Raw genomic sequence first — 21,385 nt, forward strand, 5'->3', positions numbered from 1 at the left:
TTTTTTCTCTTCCTGTGTGGACCGGAAGTGACGGAAGACCAAATGAAACTGGTTAAACACATCTTCAATCAAATGTCTATCATTCATGAAAGTTTCATTATTTGATCTTTTATAGTTTCTGAGATCTCGCGGGTACAAAAATGTGTTTTAAAAAAGCTACCTGAGATAATTGAGATATCTCACCGGAAGTAGAATTTTTTGGTTGATATAACATCGCATAGATAAGTTATGTATAGAATTATAGTTTTATGTTTATTCTATGGAAAAGAAATTTAATGCGTAAAAATGATAATTTTTGAAGTGCTTCCGGTGACGACCGGAAGTTACGACGAACAAAACAAAATAGTTTAAACACATCTACAGCTATAGTTCTATCATCCCACAAAGTTTGGCTGTTCAAAACTTAACCGTTTTTGAGATCTCGAGGTGACAAGCTTTTTCAACGCTGGACAGGAAACGGACGACCGGAAATAAATTTTGAAAAAATGAAAAAAACGCCTAGAGATATTTTCATTGTCTTTCATTCCAGAAAATTTCAAAAATATCTATCCAGCCATCTCCGAGAAATCTTGTGGACAAAAAAAGGAAAAAAAAAAATAATAATAATAAAAAACCTTACAATCACTATAAGGTCTTCCGTTGGAAACGGAAGACCTTAAAAAGAAACATTACAATCACTATAAGGTCTTCCGTTGGAAACGGAAGACCTTAAAAAACATTACAATCACTAGAAGGTGTTCCGTTGTAACGGAAGACCTTAATTAATATATTTTAATTACAAGGTAAACGGAAGCTTGCCAGGCATCCAGAACTATGAGTCTACAAAATATATGAAATATATTGCACAGGTACGGAAAAAGTACACTTCACTGTCTCTACCATGAAGATAAAAATCGTGGGGTTTGCGGAATTGGCGGGATTTACATGTACGTTATTTATTGTGAGTTAGTACGGCCATGCATATTAATGAATTCAGTCGTTTTCTATTGGTCAGCTGGGGCCCGTTTCACAAAGATTTCCTAAGACGTTTTCTAAGATAGAACTTAAGATATGCCTAAGTTATAAGATTTGTCATAGCTGTTTCACAAAACTTTCTTAGTGTAACGCAGCTGACTTAATCTTATCTTTAAATACATAGCAAGCCACTTTTAAATCATTTCATTAATGCCTTACTGATATCGATCATGTAAATTCTCTTCAATATGGCATGGGTGTAAACTTTCTAAGTAAATGTAAAAACACATTCCCTTATTCACCTAGAAACAAATTAGAAAAAAAGTTAAAACGTGTAAAAACAGTGCAAATAGTTCGTGCATACACAATTAGATAAAAATAACATTATAAAACCATATTGACCATGAAAACGATATTTTTTGAATTTGAGAAATCGCAATATCTTTCTTGTTTTTTGCTACATGTATATTTAATTCTTTACAGCATGAATCATTTGAAAAAATTGGTCACTGCTATAATTTCTGTTATTCTTTATAAATGATCGAGTGTATTTTTGTGTTTGCCTAGTTGGTCCATTATAAAAACAGTGTAGTCCGATATGTTTAATCCTAAATTAAAAATACCCGTTGGGATATCCAAATATTATGACTTTACTATATCTTACGGTATATTTCAAAATGGGATACAATACTAACATGCATTTAGAATGGAAAGATGTGGAACTTTTAAACTAAGTTTAATGTAACGCGAGGTTTCTTGTAATGGTTGTTATTAGAATAGGGGTTTTTTTTACAAAAGAAAACATAGTTGAAGATATTGAATTTAGATTAAATACATTTGAAAGAGGACGAGGTTTATGGAAATTCAATAATAGTCTACTTTATGACAAAACTTACGTTGATAAGGTCAAGAATCAAATACAGATGGTAAAAACACAGTATGGAAATAGTTCCATGGAGACCAAATGTAAACTTAATGACTCTCTTTTTTTGGAAATATTACTTATAGAAATTCGTGGAATTACCATATCATACTCCTCTTTAAGAAAAAAAAGAGCGCAATAATTTAGAATGTGCTCGTATTAAAGAAATGATATTGAACATAACAGTAAGATTGTTGATCATACCTTTTTAGAAGATAAAAAAACAGCACTTGAAAAGTTGCGAAAAGAAAAACTACAAGGCCACTTTGTTCGATCTAGGGCAAAATGGGTAGAGCTTGGGGAAAAACCTACAAAATACTTTTGTCACCTTGAATCTAGAAACTTTCTCAACAAAACAATTAAAAAGTTAACACAAGAGGAGAGATCATATATGATCATTCAGAAATTATGAATAATGTTAAGATATTCTATGAAAATTTATATAAAAATTTTGATCATGAACTGAATGATATCGACATTCAGAGTGTGATCTCTTCTCCCAGTGTACCATGTTTAGATGATAAGGTCTCAAAGAAACTTGATGAACATATTACAGAAAAGTTTTCCATGTTCTTAAAGATATGAAAACCAATAAGTCACCAGGCAGTGATGGTTTTACGGCTGAATTCTTTAATTTTTGGGGGGAATGATTTAAAGTATTTTATAATTAGTGCTATCAATGACATATTTATTAAAAAACAATTACCCATATCACAGAGGCTTGGTATAATTTCTTGTTTACAAAGGGTGACAAACCTAGGCAATTTTTGAAAAACTGGAGACCTATTACACTTCTAAATGTTTTTTATAAATTAGTATCAGGTTGTATAAGTTATAGGATCAAATCCACTCTGGATACGCTAATTTCCAATACTCATAGCGGTTTTATCCAGGGCAGGTTTATAGGTGAAAATACTAGATTTATTTATGACCTCATGGATTATACAGAATTTAATAACATCCCAGGCCTTCTTATGCTAATTGATTTTTAGAAAGCCTTTGATTCTATTTCATGGTCATTCATTTACAAAGTTTTAGAATTATTTGGATTAAGTAAATATATTATTGACTGAGTAAAAATTTTAAATACCAATTTTAAATCTGCAATTCTGCAAAGTGGTTACTTATCAGATCAATTTAGTATTCAACGCGGTTGTCGACAAGAGGACCCAGCTGCCCCTTATCTATTTATACTTTGTGCAGAAATACTTTCTATTTTGATTAAACAAAACAAAGAAATAAAAGGTATAATTATTTATAACAAGGAATATAAACTAACACAGTATGCCGATGACACTTCACTAACCCTTGATGGTTCTGAACAGTCTCTTTTTGCTGCTCTTGATAATTTAGAATTTTTTGCAAGGTTATCTGGTTTGAAAATTAACAGTTCGAAAACAAAAATTATTTGGATTGGCTCAAGAAAATTCAATTTATTAGGTATATATTTTTCAGTTGATCTCAATAAAATTGTTGACTTAAATTATGATAAACAATTACCAAAGATACTGGCATTGATTCAGCAATGGAATAGACGAATTCTCACTCCCATTGGAAGAGTAACCGTAATTAAAACACTTATATTGCCGAAGCTCAATCATCTTTTTATCTTTTTACCAAACCCCAATAAAGAATTGTTGTCATCTTTGACCCAAGAACTCTTTAGATTTCTATGGAAAGCCAAGTATGATAAAATCAAACGGGAGGTTGTTACCCAAAAATATGTTAACGGTGGACTTAATATGGTCAATATTGATAATTTTTTAGTATCGTTAAAAAGTTCCTGGATACAAAAGCTCCTTAGAGGAGAACAATCATGGATTCATATTTTTTTTTGCAATATATGGTGACACTGCTGTCAGAAAAATTCTGGATTTTGGTGATAATTTTATTTAGAACCTTTTAGATAAGACAACCAACAACTTTTGGGTTGATGTTTTAAAATCATGGTTGTATGTACTGGCATCATATATTGGTAACTTGCAAAATTCCTACAAGGTTACTTCATCTCCTGTATGGTACAATTCTAAGATAACGGTTGGTAAGAAAAGTTTGTTTATAAAATACTGGTATGAAAAGGGTGTAAGAACTGTTAATGATTTCTTAGATGATAATGGAACTTTTCTACCAAAAGAGATGTTTGAAAACAAATTTAACATTAGTCATGTATGTACAATGCAATATAATAGCATTATAAGTGTCATTGCAAAGTTTTTAAGACTTTTCAGTTTCACCAAAGAAATGTATTGTTATACTATAGGTCCCGTTATACCATTGTATTATGAGCCATTGTTCTTTTATAAAAAATGTACCAATATTATCTATAAAAATATTAACACTAAGGACAAAACTCCAGCTTCTGTTGTCAGATGGAACTCTGAAATGTCACTTAATGGTTATGTAGAAAAAACCACCAAAGATGTATTTAACGAGGCCGAGTACAGAACGAGTACGCACGCTTTCGCGCAGCGTTTAATTGTATTGTGACGTCATTTTTTTTGCTTGGTTGACGCCATGACGTGATAGTTTCAACTGCAAATAATGAGCGAAAATTGTTGAAAATATCTCGTTTGATGCGTAAAAATAATGTTATATTGTGGAATAAACATAAATGTCTCGAAGTATAAACTATATTTGGGCTCGGGTCGAAAACGTGAAGAGGGTTCAGCAAGCCTAGCCCTCTGTCAAGTTTTCTTAACCCGCCTAAATATAGCTTAATTCATATATTTCAAGACAGTAACCATGTATTTTATATTAATGACCCTTAATATGTGATGTTATATATATTTTTTATTACTTAAATATGTCTGTATATTTAATAATACTATATAGATCACCTTTTCCGCCTTTGTCAAATAAAAATAGCCATTATCTGACGAATCTGGAAAATTTGGCATACAAAAATCAACTTTGATAAGACCCGTGGAACAAACCAGCAATAACTTTTATATGTAGAACAGAAAAAGAAATCCCTAGGGCAGAAGTTTTGAAAAAATGTAAAAAATATGCAAAATTGATACATTTCAACCAAAATCCCATAGGGTCCTATGTTAAAGATTAACAAACTTTGAGATGACCCCCTAAACAAACGGTGTGGTAAATGTATTATTTTTTAATCTTAAAATAATAATTATATCAGTAGAAATTCATGTAAAAAGTTTCATCCAAAAATCTAGGGCAGAACAAATTAGACCCGGCCTCGTTAAAATATGTTTTAGTGTGACCAAAGATTCTGCTGCTCAATGGTTCCAGTATAGGATTTTACACAGAATTCTCCCAGTTAAAAATTATCTGAAGAAGATAAAAGCTACTGATAACGATGATTGCTCATTCTGTGGGAATTCTACTGAAACTATTTAGCATATTTCTGTTAGTTGTTCCCATTCATTAGCTATGTGGAATCAGTTTAGTATTCACATTTATAATTATACTACTTCAGAAAGAGTTGGTTTCAATATATCAAATGTCATTTTTGGAAATTGTCCTCTTCTAGATACAAACATGGCTGTGAATTTCCTTATATTATATGGAAAACTATTCATTTTTTATTCTTCTAAACAAAACAAACTTCCATGTTTATCTGGTTTATTATGTTACTTAAAAGTGAAATATTAAATTGAAAAATGTATATCTTATACAAATTCTGAAATGAAAATATTTGACAAAAGATGGACTTTGTGGAGAAATATTTTTCAAGAGTAGACTCGTATATTTTCTTTTCTGTACGTTGTATCAACAATATTCCTCAAACTATTTATTGTATATTCTTGTTGAGATTGCATGAGTGTGTGTATGATTGTTTATGTGAAAAATTTATAAATTGCAAATAAAAAAAAAAACAAAAAAAAACAACACTGCAAATAAATGCATCTTGGCTGATAGAGGAAGTGAGGATACACGACAAATATTTCTTAATGAAACAGCATTCCCATGGATGATTTAGAATCGACATACCTAAACCACTTGCCGGTCACTCCTACCCCTCTAAACAAAAACTGAAATAAACAGCCCCACACCCCACCGCAAAGAAAACACCTAAAATTGTTTCGGTAAAAGAAAAGCTTATTTGGTGGAGGGATAGGACAAATCATCCAGTCATTTTGTATATTGAGTTTTATTTAGTATTTATTCCTATTTTTATCAAACTACTAATGATATCAGTGATTCTCGGGCATGAATAATTTCATTGTCATCAGTGCACTAGCTATAACAATACCCGCTACCCATCTGCGCGTGCGACCAGATAATCTTAAAAAAGGTTAAGATTAAAAGTGTACACAAAAGAAATTAATTGAAGAAATATGATTATGCTTATTTTGATAGTTCTAAAATTTTCATTTAAGAAGTAAAGTTAACAAGTCCTAATGATTCGTTTTTCTTGTATTTTTGTTCAACTTTAATGTGCATGTGATTCATTTCATTATAAAACAAACATTCGCCATGTTAAGTTTGTTCCTAAGACATCGATTTACCTGTCTTAAAGTTAAGACAAAACTTAGGAATTTCATAAGATAAGACTGGAATAGTGAAACGAATAAGTAATGAACTTAGGAAAAAGTTCTTTCCTAAGATATAACTTTGTCCTAAGCATGCTTTAGCAACGTGTGCAAAATATAAAACTTTTAAATAACGATTCGACACTAGTTCATATGCATGTAAGTACAATAAGAATATGTTAATCAGAAAATTGGTTTTTTTAATGTAATTTGTTTAAATAATCAATCCAACACATGGGGTACTAATGGAACATTTGATTATATAATGATAACTACCTGTACATGTATAATGTTTTATCTTTAAAACTGCTTCATTTAAAGCATAAACTTATAAATGCGTTTTTATTGCCATATCGTCTCGTTTAATGCATACCTACCCCAGACAGCGTTATCAGTCCTGTACTGTATAAAGATGTGATGTATACTGAGTACTACTCCCAGATCTACCCGCCATTCTGCTGTTGATCGGGCGTTTCCGGACACCACACATTGTCCTCCAGCAGCAGACAGGTCAGTATACAGTCCGTCCACAGCACGATCCGCCCCCCACACATCGTCGTTATTGTTGAAAGGATGCTGCTGCCATGCTGATTTGTTCAATGCAAGATTATCTGTAAAACAGTGGTTATATATAACACTGAAAGGTTGTTTTAAGGATACAGCTGTCTTAGGCAAAGCCGTGTTCTCTGTAAAACAAAACGGTTAAGAATTTACTTCACCCGCCAATATTTGCCTACATCATGTATGTATGCTTTTCTAAAGCCAGGGACGAAAATCTACAAGTACATGTATGTTGTGTTGAATATCGTTCATCCACATGGATACAATGTCCGCAACTACATGTGAAAGGATACTGCCGCTAGTCTGGTTTATTTAAAATTATAATTACTGCATAAAAAGATTATTAATACTTTTATCGACACGTAAATTTCAATTTGAGAGAAGTAATCAACTTTATTAAATAAATGCTTATGTATGAAATTAATAATACAGGGAGTCAAGTACAGTATAGTTAGCAATAAAAAAAAATAATCAATGATTGGATGCATTGAATACGAGCATGTCAATAAAGCATTTTGGTTTATAACTTGTGCTATGGTGGGGTGGAGGGGCATTGCCTACCACTGAATTTAATTTTTCACCAACTATCAATTTTTTTAAAAGTTATGAACACAATTGTTACTTTGAGGTATTTAACGATTAAAGCTAGGTCAATATAAGGAATGCAGAACAGCACTCATTTTATACTTTCATAACCAGTTCGTTTTATTTTTTAGCTGTTTTGATGACAATAATATATACAGATATTTAAACATATACAATGTCAAGTTTTGTGGTTTCGGTGTACTACTTTCATGTAACGTACGTATTAAAGGGGCATGGTCACGATTTTGGTCAAATTCTTTAAATTTTTTTGTATGTTTATTATTTACAATGCCTTTGAAATGCATTTCGAATGATCAAATGCAATTTGAGAGTCAATCGTTGATTTATAAGCTAGACACAGGGCTCACAATTTTTCGTCATGTAAACAAAGCAAGTGTCCTGTATTTGGTTACATAGGTTCAATATATCAGTAAAAATCTTTCTCAAGCTGATCTTTCTATCTTCTTATTCATTTTAAGCATATATAAACAGTTCCTAATGTTTCAAGTCACACATTCATTTCAGATATAAAATTGGAATTTTCACTCCAACATTCAAAATGAAAACAACATCTTCGTTTACATAGCGAAGAATTGTAAGCTATGTGACTCGCTTATAACTCAACGAATGACACTCATAGTTTGGTTGCTTCTTAAAAATGCCTAACTGAAGCATTGTAAACATTAAAATCAAAAAATGATTTTGGACCAAAATCATGACCATGCCCCTTTAAAGGGGCATGTCATTATGAAGACACATTGTAATATCAAATTTGAAGTAGGCTATTGTGGCCTAAAAGTATAAAAAAGAGTCACACTGCCTGGTTTCGTCAGGATTATTAGTACGTTGTATATATGCGTCCGTTACCGTGTGGAAGGGAACAGAGACAAGTAATTTATTGTGAAAAGGGCTGAGAAAGGGACCGACTTCTGCCCGTCTACCTGGATATGAAAACAATAAGTCACAATATGTATTCCTTGGTAAATAAATAAATAAATGAAAGAGTCAGTAGAATGTCTTACCATATGCTCTGCCAAGACTGATCCATACAGACAGAAAAGAGCAAAACAAAACTGCCTCCATTATGGCTGTTTTTTATATGTTAAACCATCCAGAAAGTAAAAATCAAGGCTTTTAAATAAACTAATATACATACCAAAATAAATAGACCGTGCGTAAAAAAAACCCCGTATGAATTAGAATAATAGATCTTACTCTCGGAGAGTGTAATTTTATACAGGTACTTGTACATATAACCCACACTTTTAACAATAGAAAACTCGCCAAGGTATGGTTCAAGTACATATGTAAATACATGTATAGTGTAAAAACTGGTTCGTCTACAAGATCTAGTTGTAGCCATCATCTACCTCTGTATTATATTCTATACAATAGGAAATTTAAACTTATGTCGTCGAAATTTCAGAAAATATTACGTTTGTTTGAAATGAAATCATAACAGTCTTATAGAGACGAAGGAAGTACGTGTCAATGTTTGCAATCATACGTACCCACTCTTAGCTTATAAATATGAATGTAAATGTACATGTACATACACTGTAGGCACATTTTTAAAAAATCCTTAATGGCGATTTCCAACTTTTAAAGTTTATCAACACACTCATATAAATATTTATGATCGGATATTTATATGACTTTGAAATTAAAAAAAAATTAAAGATAACCAAACAGTTACTAAAAAAGCTTTTCGATTTGGGGGGGGGGGGGGGGGGGGTCACGGGGGAGTAAAAAAATACTAATTAAAATCTGGTTCCACACCAGTTTCATAACTAGAAAATAAAAATCCTTTACCGTTAGTTAAGATTATTGTTCAATTATTATCAAAAAATAAGAAATGGTCTACAATATTGATTTTGATAAAAAAATATATATATATTTGTTTCTCTGCTTAGTTGTCAGCGAATGTTAACTTATCATATAGAATGAGGCATTTTGTTGCAAATTAAAGATTATTATAATATCATTTTCTTTAATTATACCGAAGTACCAATCAGCCTTAAGAGATTCATTAACTTAAAGAAATTGTTTTTGTTAGCTTTCGCGTCCCGTTCCGCATCCGTTTTTCCGCGTCTCCCCATTTCGGAAACTAATCCCAAAAAACTCCGAAATTACATTGAATTGTCACAATCTTTAAAATGCTTTAAGACTAGGGTAAATGTTATATAAATATAAACAACTATATCAACATTGAACACTTTTAGTGTAATGGAAAGACTGGCCCCAAATTCAACAGGAAAATGTATTCAGATGTGTCCTGCAAAGGAAAAAGAAATGTAAGTAGCATCTTCATGGTGCAACCGTTTGAGCGAGTGCAGCTAGGAGTTAAATAGCGTGAAAATGAACCAGTGACGTAAATGTATGTCCTCGTTGCAGTGTGTCCAATATATAAACAATAAAATGCTTCCTTGGTGATTCATGCGGGGTACGAAGGTAACGACATTGCGGAAAAAACACAACACGCTAATGCGGGTTATGTAACCTTTTTCCTGCAATGATCGCAATACTCTGTCCCAAGATATCCTGGATTCACATTTTGTTTAATTGCTTGATATTTATAAATACCTCAGGGTTCAGACGATGTTCATTCAGAAGTAGGAACATTTTTCAAGATTTCTCGGTCCAACGCCCCTGTTAGATTATCAGGTTTTTAAATACAATGCTAAAAAATGTTAATATGTCTATGAGGATTTTGTATTGCAGCAAGCCTGGAACCTGGATGTTAACGTTTAAAAATGGCGAGATGTATTCCGATGGTATTCCAAATGGATAAAAAAGCATTCCACATTATTAATCTACGTAAGGAATCTGTTTTCATTCCTGTGAATTTTTCTGAGTAAAAGATGATAATGTGTCAATGAAATTATCTTGGAGATTATCCCTTTAAACTATTTCAATTGAACTTCTTTCACATGTATGTGTATTTTTATTAAAAATCGTCCAAATTTGCTGCATAAATATCTTGATACTTTATCTTAATAACCCGCATAAATCATCAAAGGAAGCATTTTATTGATTATATGTACATCTTTCTTTTAACAAATTAATTAAATGATTGTAAAAAATTCAAAATTTCTAAATTTGATAAACTGTATTTAATTTTATTTTTTGCTTTTTTCATTTTTTTGTCTCTTAAAAACATACATTTTGGCCAAATCATTACTCAAGTTTAAGTGCATTACTAGAGCGCTATAAAGAGTGCTTTATAAGTATATGGATGCTATGTTGGTGATCAAAACGAAAAACGATTTTTTCACACATTGCAAAGTTTACAAACCCTAGAATTGAAGGGACATTGTCACGATTTTGGTCAAATTATATTGTTCTGTTTTTATCATTTACAATGCTTTAAGAATGAAATTTCAGAGTCAAGCGTAGAGTTATAAGCAAGATATAGGGCTCACAATTTGTTATGTAAACAAGGCTCGTGTCCTGCTTTTGTTCACATAGGTTCAATATCAATCAGATATTAAATTTTGACTAAAATCGTGACCATGCCTCTTTAACGTAATGTTTCTTTTTATTATCAAATATAATATTATATAATATAATACAATATAATAAGATTTTGTAAAAACCGATAAAAACGATGTTACGTTGTTACTCTTTTGGATTTACTATAGATTAACTACTGTGTTGGATGAAGTGTTGCAGGGGTTTTTAAAAGGAAGCAGCCGATATGCACTCTGTATGACCGACACACGTGTTCGATGTGCATGCGAAGTACCGGTAAGATAGCACTATCTGTGCAAAATGATACGGGTACATTGGAAAATCAAAGAATTAATATATTTTGTGTTTCATTGATTGTTGTTTTCTTTGTTCTAAATTACAAACATTCTACTACAATGTTAAGTTCATGCATTTAGAAGTCCGTGCAACCTGAATGTCTCGATCGGAAAGCAACCGACCGTAACTTTCTCAACCGGTATATATACCCTAGTGGCAGAAGAGGAGCAATCGAAACTAATTTGGCGACCTTGTGCTTTTATGAATTCATGTCAGCTTTAACGTTGTTGTGTTTTTTTTTGTCAGTACAAAGTCAAATGTTACCGGTCATTAGTTGCATCCTATTCGGTGAATGACAGAATGTTTTGACCAGCTTGGCGATGTGAACCCAAGGTATCGTCTTTGACAATGATTACTTTTACTTCAATATACATGTATACATGTGTAAAACTTTTAAATTCTACTGTATTCATTTGGGGAAATCAAGGTCGAAGTTCTGGGGAAGGGGGTTAACAAACTCCTTTAGTTCTTCCATTGTACATGTACCAGTTTCAGGCAAATCACTATATACATCAAACAATGAAAAAAAAATCCACTTTAAAACGTAAAATATTTAAAATATTATTTTAGACCAGATACGACTGTAGTCACTGTAGAACAAAATTTAAGGTGTATTTGTTAATATGGACGAAAATCAAAATATTTTGATTTAAGTCATAATTTATTCCATTATTGCTTTATTTGTAAGAGACTAATATTATAACTAAATAAAAAGTAAATAGTGACATTTTTACTGAACATTTTTAGCATAAATAACTCTGCAACCAGACACATGTAAGATGTATTTTCATCAGGCTGTAGCCAATTCATAACAATTACACTTTGAACATAAATGGTTATAAAACGGGTACGTCAAAATCATTTGCATTTTGTAAGCAGAAACATTGGTATAGTAGAAACAATTGTATAATACACAAGCTGCTAACTATACCTTAGGAAATGAAAAACATGCCTGAAACAAGTTATGAAAAAGCAAATATGTATTCTGGAGATCCTGGATACAAAGAAATAATTGGCTGATACATGTTTTTTTCTCCTCTTTTAATAACACATGGGTTTCATTTAAATGTTTTAAAGATACGTGGACGTTTTTTGGTATATCACTACGGTCTTAACGTATCTCTGTCTTAAAAAATGTCGATAATAAAGATTGATGATCAAGTGGGCTGAGTGTGATCTGTTGACCAGGCAAAACATGTATGTCTTGATTACACAGCGTTGTGCACAATGTGCTCTCAAGAACATTCAATCCAGAAGCATGACCAATGTAGCAACACTTTTAAAACTACTTTTTGATACTTGTATTAATTTTAATGTTTATGCGCACCCGGGGCGCCCTTCCCCCTGTAATTGTTGATTTATTAGAATAACATGACATGTTTCATACATGATAGCATTAGAAATGGTCGATGGTTGTAAATATTTTGTTGTTTACCAATTTAATGTATGTTCTCACTAGAACATGCACATATGATATATGGTAGACTATTATCACATTCAACTCTCTCTCTCTCTCTCTCTCTCTCTCTCCAGCAGCGATTCATCTTAATATGACCTTTAAAAATCATGCACCTGCACTCTTGTGAGTATACAAAATGTTGTAAAATGTTCGTACTATATATTGTTCGTGCATTGCACTGCGATGATTTGGATCGCATTCAGTCGCGTCTGAATAGTGTGCATGTCCACAATTTTTAAGGAGACTTGATGCAAGCACTAAAACGCATGCAACAAATGCGAGACCTCATGCAATATATGAGAGAGCTCGTGCGAATCTAAAACATTCCGATCGCAAAGAGTTGTAAAGTGCTCGTACGCCAATTGTGAATGGGGCTTAATGTAGATGTTTATGAATCCAAAAGTTTTCTTTGCATATAAACAATGCTTTCACACAGGTGCTTGTGGTTTTAATGTAGGTTTTGGAGTTATTAGCACAACCAGTCATGTCAGTGGAGATTTTCTCCTGCAGGAGAAACATTAAAAGGACAGGATGGGGAGGAGAGATTGAAGACAAGCACAGAAAACAAAATATTTATTTATAAATATACCGGAAAAGAACTTTGGTAATACGATTTATACATATTTACATGAAGCTGGAGGTATGTAGCTCCTGATGTGAAAAAAAAAAATTGAAGCAACGTTTATCCAATTTTTTTTTTCAGACCAGGAGATACAGACCTGCAGCTAAATGTAATATTTTAACATTTATGTATGGCAGTAATGTTTCTAGAAATAACTATAAACAATTCTAATTAAGTCAAGCAAAAATACCAGTAATTATATGCTTCTTATTTAAGGTTTGATTTCTTTTTATGTACACTGTAGTATTGATGCTGTCAGGAGTGAACAACCATACATGTATCTGCCAGTTTGTAAATGATGGCAAGGACGATGCAAACTCCACCATAAACTCAGAGTGTTTAATGGAAGGGAATACCTATGATTGTTTGCTAAGAGAGACATTGTGGTTGGGGAAGAAGTACTTCATGTATATGACTATGGTTGTGATGGGAAAAGCTTGCGGTGGCGCAGCAAGGTAGGAAAATGGTTGGATTAATTATACACAAAAAATAATTATTAAGAGAGAGTTTAGTGATTTACAATCAGGCTTTGGATATCTCCTTATCTGGCTTTGGTTTTGTTTTTGCATTTTTTTGTACATTGATTTGTTTTAAACTAATCTAAAAAATAGGTTTTTCTCAAGAATTTAAAAAGTATTGGAATAGATAATTTATATGTTTTTATTGAAAAACAAGCCTAAAACTTCTGTTAGTGTTGTTAAATAGGTTAAAAATCGTGATCAATTAATCAGCAGAATTGGTTGTCTCTTGCCATCTGATGATCGGTCAATAATCGAATCGGTAACAAATTATATTAAATTCAATAATATGGGGCACTAAATTTTATGCTATGTATAATCTAAAATATATAAGTGCTATTTTCACTTCCTTTTAAAAGCTTATAAGACTTTTGCTGTATTTTTATTAGGCAGAATGTTACACATCTTTTGAGATTGAAGAAAACCCCCAGCTCACAACAGTTTTCATTTCATTCAATACAGATTAGAAAAAAAAATGATAGGTATAATATTAATGTAATAAACCCAGACTGAGAATAATTGATTATAAAATCTAAAATCGATTATGATAAATCGACAACCTTTTCAACTGATCATTGATTGAAATTCAATCATCGTGACAACACTAGCCCCTGTTCATGTACATGTTTTTACCGGTACTAGTTTTGATTGATTTCAGAAAAGGCTGTGATCCTTTTGATTTTGGTAATGGTTTTGTTAGGTTTTATTTCACTTTATTTTGTTTATAGTTGTTTGATTTTCTTTCAATTTTAACATTATATACGGTTCTTGTGCTGACCTGAATAGATTTATTTTGTTTTCATTATCAAGCACTATTAAATTAGAAGCTTGAAAGAGGTGTCCAGTTGTGCAGTGGACAATGCACCTGCTTATCACCACTGCGACCCAAGTTTAATCCCCATGATCGACAGTTGTTGTATATGATAGGGTACATTGGTCGCCTGCTTGGACACGTGGGTTTTCTCCAGTCACCCCAACTTCTTCCCACATCATGACCCACTCGCGCTAACATCCATGCCAACAAAAAGCTATTAATATAAGTTAGTGTGCATTGTGAATCTGTCACTAATGTGGAGAGTCTCCTTTGCAGAACAAAATTGTTTTTTGTTAGATAAATTACAAAATCTGTTTCTTTAGTGAATATGTATATTTTGCAAATTGTTTACAGAATGTACTTCTTGAAAAATATACATTTACATAGAATTATCAGATTTGGTAGGTTAGTTAATTTAAGCATCAATCTGAATTGGAATTCATTTTTCACTGAATATTGGTACAGTCTTGTTTTTGTACCATGGCTGAAAATTTTGATTTAGTCAGTGGTCTGTTGTCAGATTTATAAAAAAGAAACATCAATTACCAAATGTGGTAAACTAATAATTGATGAATGTTTATGAAAGAAAATTTTCTATATTGTTTTAATTTCTTTCAGTTCCCTCTGATGTGGATTCTGACCCATTTAGTGTATCAAAGTACTCGCCAAGTTCTGATTCTGAATATTTTTCAAAATCATAGCTTATTTCTTGAAGTTCTTCTCATGGAAATTCGGAGCATCACTATTTCATACTCATCATACAAGAAAAAAGAGAGAGATAAATTTGAAAAAATCTTGCTTGAAGAAATTGAAACTATTGAGGCAATGTGTAACATAGATTTGGATCTTTTAGAGGAAAAGAAGTTGAAACTCGAAAGGTTAAGGAAAGAAAAATTACAGGGTCATATCATTAGATCACGAGCAAAATGGGTTGAAGAAGGGGAAAAGCCTAGCAAATATTTTTGTTCTTTAGAATCGCGGAATTTTTTGAATAAAACTATAAAAAAAGTAGAAATTGATGATAAAACTATTTATGATCAGTTTGAAATCTTAGATCAGGTCAGAACTTTTTATAAAACCCTTTATGCTAGCAAAGATTCAGATACCATAGATAGCAACTTAGAGGATTTAATACAAAATTTGGGGGTTCCAAAGTTGGACAAAAACACCTCTAAAGTTTTAGAGAGTAGTATATATGAGAATGAAATACTTACTGTTTTAAAAAATATGAAAAACAACAAATCACCGGGAAGTGACGGCTTTACAGTAGAATTTTTTAAGTTTTTCTGGAGGGATCTCAAAGACCATATTGTTTTAGCTGTTAATCATATTTTTGCTAATAGGGAGCTGCCTATATCGCAAAGACTTGGAATCATTACATGTCTTCCAAAAGGTGACAAACCTAGGCAACTTTTAAAAAACTGGCGCCCAATTACTCTTTTGAATGTTTTCTATAAACTTATTTCAGGGTGCCTTAGTTATAGAATTAAATCCTCCTTAGATTTTTTAATATCGGAAACCCAATCTGGCTTCATTAAGGGTCGTTATATTGGTGAAAATACTAGATTTGTCTATGATTTATTATCCTTCACTGAGTCTAAAAATATACCTGGTTTACTGGTGCTCATAGATTTTGAGAAAGCTTTTGATTCTATATCCTGGAAATTTATTTACAAAGTTTTAAAATATTTTGGTTTCGGTGAAAATATAATCACTTGGATAAAAATCCTAAACACCAAGATCACAGCTTCTGTTTTACAGTGTGGTGTGCTATCTGAACAATTTCCTATATATAGAGGTTGTAGACAAGGCGACCCAATTGCCCCATATCTTTTTATTCTTTGTGCAGAAATATTAGCTATCCTTATTAAACAAAATGTAAATATTAGAGGCATTGTAGCCAATGGAAAAGAACATAAAATATCCCAATATGCTGACGACACAACCTTGGTGCTTGATGGTTCTTCAGAATCCCTTTTTGCTGCTCTGGATACCATAGATCTTTTTTCAACTTTTTCAGGATTGCAGATAAATAGTTCAAAAACAAAAATTGTGTGGATAGGTTCAAAAAAATTTTCTAAACAAGTATACCATCATACAAGATGGAAACTGGAGTGGGGTTGTACAAAATTCAATCTGCTGGGAATAGAATTCTCTGTTGAGTTAGAAAAAATTGTTAGTCTAAACTATAGTGTTCAAATACCTAAAATCAAAGCTTTAATACAACAGTGGAAAAGGAGAATTCTTACTCCTTTTGGTCGAGTTACTGTAGTTAAAACATTACTTCTTCCAAAACTCAATCACCTTTTTATTTCCTTACCAAGTCCAGATAAAGAAATTATTTCTTCCCTTACCAATCTTTTTTATGAATTTATATGGAATTCAAAAATAGATAAAGTCAAGAGACAACTCATTACTCAAGACTACTTAAAGGGTGGTATTAAAATGTTGGATATTAACAATTTTTTAGTGTCATTAAAATGTTCATGGATAAAGAGGTTAACAAAAGATAACAAACCATGGACGGATATATTTTTAGACATTCATGGCAACAAAGTGGTAAAGCATTTGTTAGACTTTGGTGACAAATATGTACAAAACATAATAAATCATAGTAATAATTTTTGGAAAGATGTTTTACACTCATGGTTAAAAGTTTTAAGAACAATTGACTATTCATTATCTACAACAAATGTATGTGCTATGCCAATCTGGTACAATACAAATATATGTGTTGGTAATAAACCTATCATTGTTTATAATTGGTATGAACATGGTATTAAAACTATAGGTGACTTTCTAAATGAAGATGGTCAGTTTTTGAAACAGCATGATTTTGCACAAAATTATAGACTGTCTAATGTATGTACAATGCTATACAACAGTGTTATTAATGCAATATCTAGTTTCCTTAGATCTCAGTCTATAAAAAGATCTGATGTTAGAAAATATTACTATCCATACATTCCATTTTACTTTGAGTATGTATTACTGTTTGAAAAATGTTCGAAAAACTTGTACAATCTTATTAATAGTAAAGATATTATACCAAGTTCCATTCAGAAATGGAACACTGAACTATCCATGCAACTAGAAATTAATGTTTCTGTTAAAGAGTTCTTTAAAGTATGTTTTAAAACAAGTGCTGATACCTCAGTACAATGGCTTCAGTACAGAATTCTTTTCAGAATGTTGCCTACAAAATACTATCTTAAAAAAATCAATGTAAGCACTGATGATTGTTGTTCTTTTTGCAAAGAAGATGTAGAAACAATTCAACATGTATTTATTAAATGTTTAGAAATACTGCCATTATGGAATAAACTCAGCATGCATATCTATTGTAAAACTACAAATAGAATTGGATTTAATGTTAATAATGTAATATTTGGTGAAATACCTCTAAATCAGGGTAACAAAGTTGTAAACTTTATAATTTTGTATACCAAACAGTATATTTTTAACTGTTTGAAACAAAAAAAGATCCCTCACTTAAAGGGACTATTACAACATATCTATTTCAAATATAAGGTTGAAAGATACATATCAATTAAATCATGTGAAATGTTAAAATTTGACAAACAATGGTCAAACTGGAAAAATATTTTTGAAATTTAATTCTCCTGTAAACAATTAGAATGTGTTTCTGATATTTATGTGTGCAAGTGTATGAAAGGGTGTGTGAGTGCCAATAAATATTTGCTTTGTCTTTTTGAATTCCTTGTAATAATTATGAAAATGACAATAAAAATTTAATAAAAAAAAAAAAAGTTCTGATTCTGAATCAGATGAAAACAAGAAGGTTTTGGGAATGTTATTATTTAAAGAATAATTTTGCATCTGCAGTCCATTTTCACTTTGCAAAAAATACCTGAAAGAACAAGAGGCTGAGAGCCCAGTCATTTTAATTCAGACTAAAGTAAATCCATTTATATTAACTAAATATACTTTGAAATGTAGTTGTGTATAACAATCTACATGTTGATCTGGTCTCCCTAATGCTGTGATAATGCATTAGATTTACATGATATGAGTGGAATGTACTGGATGTAATATATTTGTAACAGTTATATTTATTTTGTTTAATCATTAGGAATAAAATTTGCAATGATTTAAAAAAGTAAACGTAGAAGCTTGTATTTACAATACAATATATTGGTATTTTTACAGAGTCCACCCCAAATTCATTGAGAGCTAGCCGCAACACAATGGAAAAACAGGGCATCTTGACCCTCAGAGAAAACAGTGAGCATTTTGAAGCAGGTAAATGAATTAAATTCAATGTTGCAATGTTATTATGTTTTTAAGCAAGAAACATTAATACCGTCAGTGGGGTAGCTAGACCTGAAACGAAGTGCACGCTTAAAATGGCAGGGGGTGTGGGAGCCACCATGAGGCCCCCAGTGGGTCCAGGACAAAGCCCAGGGGGCGAAAGCCCCTGGAAGCTCATGGATTCTGACGATTTTTAACACGAAAAATTAAAGCAGAAATTGAAAGGATTGCTCACTATTTAAGCCTATTTTTAGGCAGTTAAAATTGTTTTGGTTATAGTTTAGGCATAAAATAAAATCACAAAACTTATTAAAAGTTAAAAGAAGAAATTTTTTTTGACATTTGCCTTTGACCCACTCAAAGCTTTTATTCTTAAGTTCATTTTCACATAGTTTATGGTAATGAATATCTCAATAAAGCTGTGATATTCTATCGGGGAAATTTAAAATGTGTAAAACTAAGTTCAACTGCAAAATAAATATTTGCCTTTTTAGGTACATGCATTGTGTACTGTTTCTTTAATATGGTACTTTAAGACCATATTGTGTGGCTATATTTGGTGCTTAATACGTCTTTGTTTAGCATTGATTTCGGATAAAGTAGGACCGAGTGACGGAAACGGGCTGATGGAATAACTAAGTATGGACCTTAATACTTGAATTCTTTTTTTATATTTTTTTTTTCTTTATTTTTTTACAGATTTTTCCCCCAAATGATGAGCATGCTCAGGCATATAAGCAAACATGGTAGCTACGCCACTGACAGTGTACAATTTACTACTCAAGTCTAAGATTGCTCGTGATCTTGGGGCTTGGTCTCCCCAATGCTGTGATAATGCATTTGATTTCCATGATATGAGTGGAATGCGCGGCTATGTTAAGGCTGCCCGATTATTTTCACAGCAATATGTAGAAAGTCACTTGTCTGTACTTCATAAGATATTACGTCATAGTTAACTTTGACGTCACGATCTGCATTCCTTTCGATCGTTCTTAGGGAATGTATCGTAACGTAATAAGTGATATTCATTGTGCATAATAAAACCGCTTCATTCCTTTACATAGACACTGTTGTAAATACTAGTGATACTAAATTCAATATCACCGATATGGAGTATACAAAAATCAACAGTTTTAAAGCTTCGTAATAGGTAAAAAACTATTCATAAACTAATGGTTTTGAGACTCCCCCTGCTACGTGTATTCTAATGAATGGTGATATGTATGTGCATATAAAAAACGGTTTGGCACAAGTGAAAGATAAAAATAATCTTAGTATATTTTACGTGAAATCGGGAGAGAAAATAAGTACCACTGTGAATTTTGCTGGGGGAAACCTACAGATTGACCTGATTTTGTGTAAATCGAGCCTAAAAGGTAAAAATGTGCCTAATTTCGATGGCGGTGCGAAATGTCTTGATAATATTTCAAATAAACGAAATATTTATATGAACCCCCAGCAAGAACTGCAAAATACATTACTTATCGAAGGATTTTTCATAAAAATATTTTTGATTTAATGTCATTATTCACTTGTGCCGATGCGATTTTTATAGATTATTTACCGTGTTAGAATACACCCGTCGCGTGCTTAAAAAAAATATATGACGTCACAAAAATTCATCAAATATAGTGTTGGATGCCACTGTTAACTTATGTAATAAAAGTTTAAAGAAACTCACTCAGTTAAATCATTTTTCGATAATTAAAATAGTATCATTTTTCGATATATATTTAGCTTCGGACAGCCTTAACATAGCCGCGTGTAATGGATGTAATATATTTGTTATACTTATAAGTACATGTATAAGTCATTAGGAATAAGTTTTGCAAAGAGATAAAGAAGTAAACTTAGAAGCATGTATTTATGATACAATATATTGGTACTTTTTTACAGAGCCCACCCCAGTTTCATTGAGATCTAGCTGCAACACAATGGAAAAACAGGACAGCTTGACCCTAAGGTAAAGCAGTGAGCGGAGGTTGACAATGGTTTTCGAGGGGTGTCAATTTCAATAGATACTCCCCAAACAGGCACTATTCATTTTATTTTACTGAATGTCTTATTTCTAAAGAAAATTTTACTGCTTTTATTTAGAAATGAAGTAAATTCTACGACAAACCGTACGCTCATAATTTAAGCGCATGTAACAGTTCGTTGTGTTACCAATTGCCAAGTGTGTTGCTAACGCTGAGGGTAATAGAACGGATTACCAACTGCGTCTAAACCAATCAGATTTCAATATTTAACATTTAACATGAAAGTATAATAAAATTGTTTGTCTGGTCTCCCTAATGCTGTGATAATGCATTAGATTTCCATGATATTAGTGGAATGTAATGGATGTAATATATTTGTTATATTTATTTTTATTA

The 21,385-nt window shown here is 31.8% G+C and overlaps 2 protein-coding genes across 3 annotated transcripts in view; one reads left to right on the forward strand and one right to left on the reverse strand.

The window, feature by feature from the left end:
* LOC105324614 (scavenger receptor class F member 2) overlaps positions 1 to 21,385 on the reverse strand; it is an 82,766-nt gene that overhangs the window by 45,655 nt on the left and 15,726 nt on the right. Inside the window, exons 1-2 of one of the 2 annotated variants that reach the window (XM_066069570.1) lie at positions 8,541 to 8,698; positions 6,750 to 6,983 (exon numbers count right to left, since the gene is read on the reverse strand). In XM_066069570.1, the coding sequence (XP_065925642.1) occupies positions 6,750 to 6,983; positions 8,541 to 8,601 (295 nt within the window). In that variant the 5' untranslated portion in view covers positions 8,602 to 8,698. Of the gene's footprint in view, positions 1 to 6,749; positions 6,984 to 8,540; positions 8,699 to 21,385 lie in introns of those variants that run through there. The other variant, XM_066069574.1, reaches the window with a different exon arrangement.
* Positions 9,730 to 21,385, forward strand: part of LOC105348212 (SAC3 domain-containing protein 1) — a 57,788-nt gene continuing 46,132 nt past the window's right edge. Inside the window, exon 1 of the mRNA XM_066069600.1 lies at positions 9,730 to 9,812. Coding sequence (XP_065925672.1) covers positions 9,745 to 9,812 — 68 coding nt within the window. The 5' untranslated portion in view covers positions 9,730 to 9,744. The remainder of the gene's footprint in view (positions 9,813 to 21,385) is intronic.

Source organism: Magallana gigas, chromosome 1, assembly GCF_963853765.1.
Source record: "Magallana gigas chromosome 1, xbMagGiga1.1, whole genome shotgun sequence".
Taxonomy (NCBI): domain Eukaryota; kingdom Metazoa; phylum Mollusca; class Bivalvia; order Ostreida; family Ostreidae; genus Magallana; species Magallana gigas.